General features: G+C 43.2%; 1 protein-coding gene across 1 annotated transcript in view; it reads left to right on the plus strand.

Annotated features, from left to right (window-relative positions):
• The first annotated feature begins 7,215 nt into the window (after window positions 1-7,215).
• Window positions 7,216-12,548, plus strand: part of ZRSR2 (zinc finger CCCH-type, RNA binding motif and serine/arginine rich 2) — a 17,882-nt gene continuing 12,549 nt past the window's right edge. Inside the window, exons 1-5 of the mRNA XM_067317580.1 lie at window positions 7,216-7,279; window positions 8,951-9,030; window positions 9,190-9,286; window positions 10,949-11,057; window positions 11,402-11,503. Of these exons, the coding sequence (XP_067173681.1) occupies window positions 7,233-7,279; window positions 8,951-9,030; window positions 9,190-9,286; window positions 10,949-11,057; window positions 11,402-11,503 (435 nt within the window). The 5' untranslated portion in view covers window positions 7,216-7,232. The remainder of the gene's footprint in view (window positions 7,280-8,950; window positions 9,031-9,189; window positions 9,287-10,948; window positions 11,058-11,401; window positions 11,504-12,548) is intronic.

Consider the following 12,548-nt stretch of genomic DNA (forward strand, 5'->3'; position numbering starts at 1 on the left):
AAGAAATATTTGACTAGGAGGTCCCAAACTAGGCAGGGTACAGGGCACCATCACCTGAGATGGCATGGGGTAGTGTCTGGTCTATGCACGAGGCATGTGCAGGCGGCGTCCATGCCCAGGAGGAGAGCTGGCCCTCGTGCATAACTCCTGCCCCACAAACAGGACTCCAAACGTGCTCCCTCATCTGTCACCCAAGCCATGCTTTGCCCTAAGTCCATCCCAGCTCTCCACACGTAAAGATGGAGCTTGGCGTCCCAACCCAATGTGGCCCCCATGCCACCTTGCCTGTGTTCCTGTGTCCTGCCTCACAAGTTAGTCCTCAGCGCCGGGGCCAGTGGGTGCCAGGAATGCCACATAGCAAACTGCAGAGCTGGGAGGTGACTGCCGACCAGTGGCACCCACCCACGTGGAGCAGCTTCGCCCACAGGTGCCGGGGACTGTGCACCACCACCCCTGCACACTGCCTGCCCTTCACATGCACAAACAAGGCTTCAGCCCAAACAAGGCTTAGCACTAGCACAGGGCAAGGACCTCCTGGGAGGTCAAACTGAATGCATGTGGCTGCTGCCTAGTCCAGGCACCTGGCCAAAGTGACAGGCCAGAGCTTTCAGGCTAAGATCTCCAGGCCTATATAGCTTGTTCCACAAAAAAATTGCTGTGGCATTGCTTTGAACTAAAAAAAGTGGTTCCAAAGGCTGACAACTACTTTCTTGCTGTTGGACAATTCTTACACTAGCAAGTGGTATAAGAAAAAGTGCAATTGAAGGATTTCATAGGGAAGTATGTATGCATATTGAATAAGGACATATTTATGTTTTGTATATATGACACAGATGTTGTATATACATGTGCACACACATGTATGGATATATCTCAGTGACATACTCTATGGTCTTCCCAAAACATTTTCAAAGGCAAAGAAATAAATGTAGAAGAGAAAAAATTCAGAAATTGAAATGTATCACTTCAAATTCACACGCGCAGTCTTTGCAATGTAGACAGCAAAACAGGATTATTTTATTCCATGTGCTACTGTATTTGCCTTGTAGCCGTTTTGATTAACGGTCGGTCCTTAAGTTGAAGATTGCTTCAAAAAGATTTTCAGTTGTTCCTTTAGCACCAAGAAGTGTGTTTTGAGACTACAAACCTAAAGACCTTCACAAGGATGACTACCAGAAAGAATATTTTACCTAACAATGGGAATGAATTTACGTGGAAAAACAAATCAGCATTTGCTACTTAAAACACTTGGGTTTTCAGGTAGTTGAGGATTTACTGGTACACTAATTTAATCTTATTTTTGGAAAACACTGTTAAAAGAATTGATGTCCCATCTTTAAAAGTCATTAAATCTTACTCATTCCTGGACATCTGTTTACTTTCTCTAGGCAACCAGTTCTGAGTACAAACCTACTGGATATATTATCTGCTTAGATGTTCAATCTATGCCTGTGAAAACAAAAGAAGTGATGTATTCATTTCTAATGATGGCTCAAATGAACATATCATATGTACATGCTTCAAAAGGAAAGCACTAAAAATGTACAGATGTTTCAAAGATGCAGTTTGCTGTAGAATTTGTAATTAAAAAAAATAAAAAGAATGTGAATGTTATCAGTTTCTTGCTAAATGCGCACGCATTGTTTTCAATAATTGGCATTTGAACTTTGCTGTATCATTGAGGGAAGTATTGGAGTACATAAGAGGAGAGTGGAAAAGCAAAGCATTTTTTTCCCGCTGCCAGAAATGGAATGGAACTCATTGGCAATATGATCCATCACCACTTCTCCCCACTGCAAACCACTGTAAATTAGTTCTTTCCTTTAGAATCACATGAAGCCAGTGTCAAAGCACATTGAAGTCACACAACACCCAGCAGAAACGACCTCAGAGAGTAAGATTAGATTCCCTGAGCAGGGCTGCTGACTTCCAAATAGGATGGCTGATTTTACTATTTCACTGATTTCTCTTGCTGGCAAGCAGTAAGACGAACGATTTTTCTGGCAGAGAGGGGAGGTGGCCAGGAGAAGGAGGAGGGTGATAAACACCCAGGCCTGGGCTCACAGGGAGAACATCTTGCCCTGACATATACACCCACAGCAACTTGGATGCAGTCCAAATGCACCCACTGACTGCCCATGTTCTTATTCAGTTGTATATGCACAGAGCACTGCACAAAAACAACTCATTGCTGCACATCAAAACATCTTTTTCCCAAGCTGGCATGGCTTTTAAACAAGCCAGATAGACAAGTTTAGACCAGGTGTTAGTAGGAAACTAACTTTTCTTCAAATCAATGACATTTTTTCAGGACTGTCATAAAAAGCACTGCAATTGTTGATTTACAAATGAAATATATCAGCATAATCTAAAAAGACATATATTTTGCCCCTTCTGTATTTCTGCAATACATCTATGTGCATGGATAACTTTCTGCCCAATCTTTTTTTCCTCCAGTTTTGGTCAGATAATGTAATGCTGCTTAAGTACATATGCATTTGTTTGCCTCTGACTAATCAGTCACACATCAGTTTCCCTGAACATATGACAATCTACTCATATATATGCAAGGTATATTTTTTATTTCAGCTTTTATTTAGTTTTTAATTAAATTATTTAATTTTTCAATAGTTCATCTTTTATAGTAACCTTGTTTTTCCTAACCTTTGAGTTTCAAGCCATTAGCAGTGCTGAATCCAATGCACAACCTGCATCTTGGAAATATCATTGAACTAATGCAACGAACTGTTGCTGTTCACGTACTGTGTGAATTTGTCTGCCCGGCTGAAAATAACAGTATTTCCAAAATCTTTTTCAGTGTTTGTGACTTCCAAAAGTTCACACATTATCTGTGTGTGTGTGTGTATATGTATATACATATACACACACACACACATATGTTTATATACATACACACACACCTAATAGTATACCATAATTTGGACTTTCAAACAAATCAGGAGAGGACTAAAACTTCAAGAAGGCATATGACTTGGTAAAACGAACAAAATCCTCCCATCATCTTGATGTGATTAGCAATGTACTGCTCTGCTTCTTTCAATGTCTTTGAAATGGAAAATCCCAGGAAAGTAAAATATTGATAGCTATCATATAAGTTAATTAACAGCTATGGCCAAACTTAACCTCAGTTTTCAAATTTGACAAATTAACAGTTTTAAACTCTGAGGAAGTTAATCTTTAGTCTTAAATAGTTGTGTTCAACTCTTATGAGGAAAGAGTCAATGTGCTACTGTCAGCATTAGTCAGTTATGGAAATGTACCTGGAGAACTACAGAGATAATTGTACCAGGTGCTTTGCAGTTCCCCAGGTGCAGTGGGAACAATGAATGCTGCACATCTTTTGCAGACTTCAGAAGCTGGTGAGATCAGGATCTAAGTAAATGTCAGTATCATCTAATAAACCAGTGCTGGCTGAGATAGGTCCAGTCCAAGTCTCATTATATGGGAGTTCTTCTATTAACTTTTTGTAGAACAGGGTATTGAATCAGACCCATACTCATTGTCATCATTGTAATAACATGAAAGTAACTTCCTTTGTCACTGAGTTTTTATTAGTGCTCACAGAAGTACACAGCATGTGAGAAAGCATTTATCCCTTGAGACAGTAGCATAGCCATTGGAGAGCAGGTGGGGGAAGGATGCATTCTCTAGAGTTCATACATATTGTCTTGAAATGTGCACTCTGCAGTGAAAAGCACTGAGGATCGCCCACAATGGGGCTAGCACTGAGAACGAACGAGCAGTGACTGCCAGCATAGTGGAAGATGGTGCTGTTGCTACCACCTCACTAATTATTTTATAATACAATCTACAGCCTGAAGCATCAACAAAAATCCAACACTTCTAGTCTCAAACCACATTTCCTGAATGTCTTCTAATGAACATGTATATTTTTGGTCAACCAGATCCATGCTACTGATGTACTGTCATGTCCCATGTTTTCCTATCTCCATTTTCTTCAGTAAATGGAATGGAGAACATAACTCAAGCTATACAATTCCATGAGAATAGCTCTACTGAACTATATGGCAAAAATTCAGATGAGACCAATTTTAACATTATGTCTATGCCTATAAAACATATCTTTTTTTCTCATGGGCTTGGGCATATAACAAAAGCAGCAAAAACTTATTTTGTATATATCAAAAAATGTCAGTCCACAGTGGCAGGAATTTGAAGAAAATGGACACTAGATGAACCATGTGCAAATTAAGCATAAATTTGTGTTTAACAGAGGGAGTGGCTGTACTGTGTTCTTCTGAGCTGGTCTACTGTAATGTGTACGGTTCTGTGCACGTATCTTACAACTCATGCACAGATTTATGAAGGAATATGATGTGTAACTTCAAGTTGCATGAGAAATGTTCCTGTGTTCTGTGCCATTCTGTAAAGTATAATCAGTGCACCTGACACCTACATTGCGTGGTACTATATATGCCCCATTAGAAGAAGGTAGGTACATTTTTCTTGAAGAAATACAGAAGAGTGATTTCTGCAAACCTCTGGAAGGCTTCTGTGAAAATGAACAATGTTTGAAGAGGCCGATGTTCTATAATTCAGTGTAAGGGTTAACAACTACTGACCAGAATGCTGGATTATTCTGGATATGTGAATGGAACTTTCCAGCCCGGAATGGACATACTTGTCTCTTTCTGAAACAAACAGTTCATGGCCCTGTAACAATTTAGCTGCATGGAATTCTATATCTGTATTTGACCATCAAGCTGCTGTTACACGTATAAATTAATGTGAATAAACAAAATGGAGAAAAATGCAATTATTGTATTCCCATTCCAAAGACACATCACAGCTTCTTCATAATCATTATCACTTACAAAAGTAAATTAGAGATAACACTAAGATCTACTAGTAACTAATGTATCTTTGTGTTTTCTTACAAAAAGATCCTCCTTTTCACTATTCAAATACATTATCTTAAGACAGGTATTTCCCAAAGCATATTAAACCAGCAGCTAATAGAGAGATGGCCACAATGAAGTGTAGCAAGTTAATGAAAGAAATGATTGAATTTCTCAATATAGACTTATACACAGTGTAAAAGAAGGTCGTCATTATACCAATTACTCTCTTAAGAGGAGGATCAAAAGTTAAAGCTGTAACTCCCTAATAAAACAAGATTTATGAAGCACATTTGGTTGTGTTTTTTCAGAACTTTCATGGGTGCGTAAGGTTCATCATCTGAAATGCACAATACTGCCATCTACTGCATCTAAGAAGCAGCATATCTATGTACTATTTTATATGTACATTCTGCATGAGCAAACAGTAAAAATAACAGTGATGTTATCAACTCCTTCATTTTAAAAGACAATCTAGAACCTGAAACAGGGTTAACTAGTAGTAGAGGTCATGAATCTAAAAATTCATTGATCACATGGCAAATGCAGCTGCTGTCTACACTAATCATGACTGCTTTGAATAACTTCACTGAACTTCAGAATAATTTTATAAGTCACTCATTACGCTGTTAATGAACGGTGTAGGAAATTAGTATGATTTTTATAAAGCCTGCTCTGGTATGCTTCACTGCCAGCAGCTCAGACTATTTATGCAAAACACTACCTCTAGGATATGAGAAGCAAGCACCTATACTGCAGTTTACGACAATAATTTAGATCTTAATCAACAATAAAGATTATTAACAACTTTGCAAAACATGCCCAAATAAAACCTACAAACTCACTGCCTCTGAAGGAAGCCCGAATTCTGTTTTAAAATGCAAACTATAATGTGTATCACCAAGGAATTGATTACTGACAACTTGCATATTTTGGCCCATCGCATCTGTGACAAGGCTGTACATGACTCATTTCCTGCTATGAAGCATCTTCATAATTAAGACAGGTAGGATGCCTCAGGTATGATGATGATAAATTATCAGCAGCATCACTTAAATGCACCACTGCACCTGTTGGGTGTGCCCCAACTATACGAAAACTTCAACTTTCCTAAGCTTTCTGTGAGGCTGTAGGCCAAGGCAGCCACGTATCATCTATCTGTATTGCCACAGCAGCCAAGAGTCCCACTAAAAGCTCACTTAGTGGGAGGCATTGCGCACCTCATGTTTTCATAAGTATTTCATAAAGCAGTTGATGCAATACTTACAGAGCATAAGCTGTCAGCAAGATCGCTATTACACCTGGGCAGTATTAACATAACACAACACAGTAATGTGCAGAACCACCCTGGCTAGTGATTATATTGGACACAACATGTGTTGCTTTTCTTTGTAGGGCTGGGAAAATGATACATATCATAACACAAGATTCAGTGGGCTTATCTTATGGGGTCTTTAAGGAGTTTAGTACATTCAAACTTAAACCACTATTTTTAAGGTATTCACTGAACCCTGAGTTTTTGAGAGGATGAACAACACTTACAAACTGCACCTTATCTTATAAGATGTGACAGAATTACTCCGGTCTTGTTTTCTGAATTTTGTAGATGTTGTAGATCTAACAATGTGTAAGTCTTGTTAAAAGCAGCTGTGCTGATTAGCTATGTGTAATCATCCAAAGCAGTTTTTCTTTTCCCCACCACTGCCTTTCATTATTCAACCCACAGAAACTGAAGCTTCAGGTGGATGCTACAACCAAAGGAAAATAGATTGGAAAAAACACATCACACCATCAGCCCGAGTGCCTCTGAACATGCTCCTTCAGCCAAGCCAGAGCTGCTGGCTTACGGCCGGTCTCCCCGCCCACTTAGATGAATGATCTGGCAACAACCACCAGCCTCCTGGCGTTTTGAACTCGTACAAAGCTGGACGCTTGCTCCCGAGCTTCCCCACTTCCTTCCTTTCCCTGACCTGCCTTTAACAGCTCCATACCCTTACCACGCTGGTTACTACACTGCTCCATTCCCTCCCGCAGCATCCCACACCCACCCCCCCGTGCTGCAGGCCCCGAGGCAGCGGGAGGCCACGCTCCGGACTCAGCCGAGGGTTTTGCGTTTCCCTCGGGCCGAGCCGAGACCCGGCGGCAGGGACGCCCCGCGCCCCGGGGAGAGGCCGCAGCCCCATCCCCATCCTTTGCGCGGGGACCCGCTGGAGCCCGGCTCCGGGGCGGCCCCCACCGGGACACGGAGCAGCGAAGCGAGACGCCCAACGGCCGGCCCTCCCGCCCGAGCGCCGGAAGGGATTTTGCGCCCTTCCGCCGTGGCGTCACGTGACATCCCCTTGGTAACGCAAGATGGCGGCGCCCATGTTGCTGCCCGAGTCCCCTCTGGGGAAGTTGAGGTGAGGCCGTGGCCGCAGCCGGTGCCGGGCCTCCCGGCGGCCCCCAGAAAGAAGGGGAAACCGCCGGGGAGCGGCTAAGGAGGGCCACAGCGCGGCCCGGCCTGGCGCGGGGCCGCCTGCCCGCCTGCCGGCGCGGCGGCCTAGGCCGCCTCGCGGCCGGGCCTGAGAGCGGCGCAGCTACGTGCGGCAGCCGCCATGGCCGCCCGGCCGCCGCCGCGCTGGGGGGGGAGGGACAGCGGCCGCCGCGCTCCGTGCCGGGCGGCCGTTGGGAGCGCGGCCCCGCGCTCAGGGGGGAAGGGCGGGGGCGGGGCCCGGGCCGGAAGCGGGCGCCGGTGGGGCCCGGCCGGGTGCGGGCGCTCGGCGCTGCCGGGGCGGGGGGCCGGGCCCGAGCGTGCTCAGCCCCCCGCGGGGCGCCTGCAGGGCAGGAGCCCCAGTGAAGGCCGTGGCGGGGCCCGTGGGGCCCGTCGTGCCCAGAGCCAGCTCTGCCCGCTGCCTCCCGGGCGATCGACTCCCTGGGCCGGCGCTGCCAGCCCTGCGAGCCCCCGGCCCTGCACTTCCTGGCGCGGCCTTGCTCCCTTCTTCTTTCCCGCACTTCAGTAGCTGACAAGAAAGCCTGGGAACTGGGAAGGAGGTCAAGCCTCCCATCAGACGCAGGGCTTAGTTCAGGGGATGAGATTCCTGTTGGGTAGTTGATACTACAGGATGAGTCACTAGGCTTCCTGAATCCAAGCTGGAGGCTCAGATGTGGGCAGCGCATGCAAAGAGGAGTTGCTCTTTGAGTGCAAGCGCTCAGGTTCCTGGAGGACCACCACAGCATCACGAATGACACAGTTGTGCAGGTGGTGACTTTCTGGGTAACCATGAGTGGAAGGGATAGAGCTGTGGGTGAGAGTTCTTGCATGTCTGAGCAGTAACTGTGGAATCTTCTAAAATTACATAATCTGAAATGGCGAGATTTTGATCTTACTTGGTGAGTTGAAGGTAATCCCTCCTTCCTATTCTTCTATTACAAACTGGAGGGAAAGAAGAGAGCGAGAATGAAAAATGACAGAAAGTGGGTTGATATGAAAAGGCTTTTAGATACCTTAAGAAGTTTTAGCTATAATGAAAACATAGTGCTGTTTGCAGGCAGGCCTTGGAGAGCTGTCAGACAGGCAAGGATCAGTCTGGCCAAGAATCAGTTGTGGAAAAATCTGAGATCTGAGAATTATCTGTGGTGATTGGTATGTGTGCCTTTGGTAACTGTATACCTTAAGACTGCTGTCTTCAGTGTATATGAAGGGTATCAAGATACCAAGAATTTCTGCCTTAGGCAGAGACTTTTAGAATTTCATACCCTGCAGAAGAGAGGAAAGACTGGAATGTGCTGAAAGGGTGGCCAAAACTTCAGGATAAGGGGTTCTTCAAATTTTTGTTGCTAGTCTCATCTAGTGTTCAAGTTTCAGAAACCAGGGTCAGCTGCTGCTGGCCACATGCAGCCCTAACAGCATAGCCACAGATTTTATTGAAATGTCAGATATCCCTGTTAAATATCTTTGTAGAGTTACTGTTTCATATAGATATTTGTTAATTTTGCAGTTTGTGGGTTTTATATTGCTGATGTAATTGAATGCATTTATGACAGTAAAATTCTTTGGCTGTTGTAACATAAAAGTATTCTGTCATCTTCAGCCATCAAAAATACAGAGCTATTCTGAAGAAAGAAAAGCGGAAAAAAAAGCGCCAGGCACTCGCCAAACTGAGAGATTCAGGTAAGCGTAAAGTGTATTTTATTGCATTTTGTATTGTCAGTTGAACTGGTAGTGAATTTTTTTCTTGCTTTTTTTTTAAACAAGACATAATTTTGTTTATTGCTGCCTATAACATCTGATCATTCAGATGCATTGTTTCTTTTTTTTTTTTAATCTCAGAAGCTACAGAAAAAGATGAATCAATGTCTGAGGAGGAAGAAGAAGAACTGGAAGAAGAGGAAGAAGAAGAAGAAGAAGAAAAACTTGAGGCAGAAAGGTAAAAAATCTAGAAACTAAAATGTATGGAGTAGGTAAGTTTCTAGTCAATTGCATTATGATAAATTAAAAGGTTGCAACATACTCTGTAAAACAGAATTTATTTTCTATATTTTAGGGTATATAGGTTTTTTCAAAGTCTTAATATTTCCCATAGAAATTCCTATTTTAAGGAATATCAGATAAGCTGCAGTTAATGCTGAACTACAAAATTTGAATTGTATGTTTTGGTTATTTGGTTTGTCACATGAAAGTATGTGCAACAATTGCACAGATTGTGGATAGTCACCTGCATCCCTGAAAAGGTGATGGAGCAGCTCATCCTGGAGGCCATCTCCAAGCATGTGGAGGAAAAGAAGGTGATCAGGAGTAGTCAGCATGGCTTCACCAAGGGGAAATCATGCTGAACCAATCTGATAGCCTTCTCTGATGGAATGACTGGCTGGGTAGATGAGGGGAGAGCAGTGGATGTTGTCTACCTTGACTTCAGCAAGGCTTTTGACACTGTCTCCCATAACATCCTCATAGACAAGCTCAGGAAGTGTGGGTTAGATGAGTGGACAGTGAGGTGGATGGAGAACTGGCTGAATGGCAGAGCTCAGAGGGTTGTGATCAATGGCACAGAGTCTAGCTGGAGGCCTGTAGCTAGCAGTGTCCCCCAGGGGTCAGTCCTGGGTCCAGTCTTGTTCAACTTCTTCATCAATGACCTGGATGAAGGGACAGAGTGCACCCTCAGCAAGTTTGCTGATGATACAAAACTGGGAGGAGTGGCTGATACACCGGAGGGCTGTGCTGCCATTCAGAGGGACCTGGACAGGCTGGAGAGGTGGGCGGAGAGGAACCTCATGAAGTTCAACAAAGGCAAGTGCAGGGTCCTGCACCTGGGGAGGAATAACCCCATGCACCAGTACAGGTTGGGGGTTGACCTGCTGGAAAGCAGCTCTGCGGAGAAGGACCTGGGAGTGCTGGTGGACACCAAGTTAAGCATGAGGCAGCAATGTGCCCTTGTGGCCAAGAAGGCCAATGGTATCCTGGGGTGCATCAGGCAGAGTGTTGCCAGCAGGTGGAGGGAGGTGATCCTCCCCCTCTACTCAGCCCTGCTGAGGCCACATCTGGAGTACTGTGTCCAGTTCTGGGCTCCCCAGTACAAGAGGGATGTGGCACTGCTGGAGCAAGTCCAGTGAAGGGCTACAGAGATGATTAGGGGACTGGAACATCTCTCTTATGAAGCAAGACTGAGAGAGCTGGGCCTGTTTAGCCTGGAGAAGAGAAGACTGAGGGGAGATCTTATCAACGTGTACAAGTATCTGAAGGGAGGGTGTCGAGAGGATGGAGCCAGGCTCTTTTCAGTGGTGCCCAGCGACAGGACGTGAGGCAACGGGCACAAACTGAAACACAGACAATTCCATCTGAACATGAGGAAAAACTTTTTCACTGTGAGGGTGACAGAGCACTGGCACAGGTTTCCCAGAGAGGTTGTGGAGTCTCCTTCTCTGGAGATATTCAAAACACGCCTGGATGCAATCCTGTGCAATGTGCTCTAGGTGACCCTGCTTGAGCAGGGGGGTTGGACTAGAAGATCTCCAGAGGTCCCTTCCAACCTCAGCGATTCTGTGATTCTGTGATTACAATTTCCCTAAGTGATATGTGGTTTTGTTGGCAGACAAAAACTACATGAGCAGTGGTTGCTAAGAGAAGAAAAGGCCCAAGAAGAGTTCAAGCTTAAGAAAGAAAAAGAAGAGGCTGCAAGAAAACGTCAAGAAGAAGAAGAGGTGATGTATAGAATGACAATTATAGTTGTGTCTGGCAGTAAGAAAAATTTAGTGTAATATCTTCTACTTTCCTTAGCAGACCCAGTTTTCTTGATGTTGATATATTTGAAAGTATAAGCTCTTCTTTCATTTTTCTTCCACTTTAGAAGAGCAAAATTTAAGAATTTTCTAGCTAATTTTTTTTTTTAAAAAAAGGTTCTTCATAAAGGTTTTTCTCCAGAGATTTGTTTACTTACGACTGAATGAAAACTTGATGATCAAAGAGTAACACAACATGATAGTTTTGAACTTGGCTACAATGATTATAAAGCATTCATTTTTTTTCTGTATTTTTTGTCCTAAAGAGAAAGATCAAAGAAGAATGGGAAGAACAGCAAAGAAAAGCGAGAGAAGTGGCACAGCAGAAGCAACAGCAGAAGAGAGAAAGAGAGGTGATTCCTGCAGTGGGAGGATAAACATGTTACATATCCTCTCACATTATCAGATGCAACAGTCTATGCATGTTGAAGAAGCATTTTATTCTAATTAGGGAATGCATAAATATGTTAGTTACTTCCTCTCTCCATTCTATCTAAATTGCTGAAAATATACTTCATCGATATAGATGAATCTAATGAATTCATATACCTAGAAGGATAACTAATTTTAACGCATCTGGTTGCTCGTAATATGTTTCCTCTGTAGTTTTTTACATCAGCTAAACGCGAAGGTGCATTGTCAATGCAAGTTCTGATATGTGCCCTTTTTGCATTTTGTGTTAAGGATAATCCTTATTTAATGTCTCATATGAACACAATGAGTGTTGAAGAAAATTCCTGACGAGGATATGGAATATGGTGTTACATTGCTGCTGTTCCTTAACATAGTTCTTAATCAAAAGATATATTGCAGCTCTTCTTTACCTGACTCATCCAACAGGACGTATCTTTTTTTTTTTCAGAGCTCCTTGGGTGGGAAGGAAAATTATACTGAAGATATTAGTCATTGATGAAATTTCTGTTAACTGTACATTCTTCTTAAGTTTTAGAATTTGAATGACTGGGATGTGAGTTGCCCTGTACAAAAATCTGAAGTGAGGACTGGCCTATCATCAGTAAAGGGGCTTGCAGCTTTCTAGGATCTGTCTCTCATTAGCTTCTGCACAGCTGCAAAAGATAAAAAGTTCTAGCTATTTCTGTTGGAGATGTCTTGCTAAAAATGCTGATTGGATTCTCCAGTTTCCTGACTCTAGTCACAGTAGGAGAAAAGAAATGAGCAAAGAGTATTCTCTTCTGCATTTAATAGTTGATAGTGTCACTGGTTACGTAACACTTCCATGATGAATGAGAAAGAACAGCAGTTTTTATATTTCCTGTTTTTTTTATATTTTCTGTCTTCCTCTTAAGTGTCCCTTTCTCTCTTTGCAGAGTAGGCAGAGTAAATGTTTGCATCCTTTATTTAAGGTTGAGATGTGGTTAGAAGAGAGTTGAACCACAGTAACAGCAGGATTTA

This window comes from Apteryx mantelli, chromosome 1, assembly GCF_036417845.1.
Source record: "Apteryx mantelli isolate bAptMan1 chromosome 1, bAptMan1.hap1, whole genome shotgun sequence".
Lineage (NCBI taxonomy): Eukaryota > Metazoa > Chordata > Aves > Apterygiformes > Apterygidae > Apteryx > Apteryx mantelli.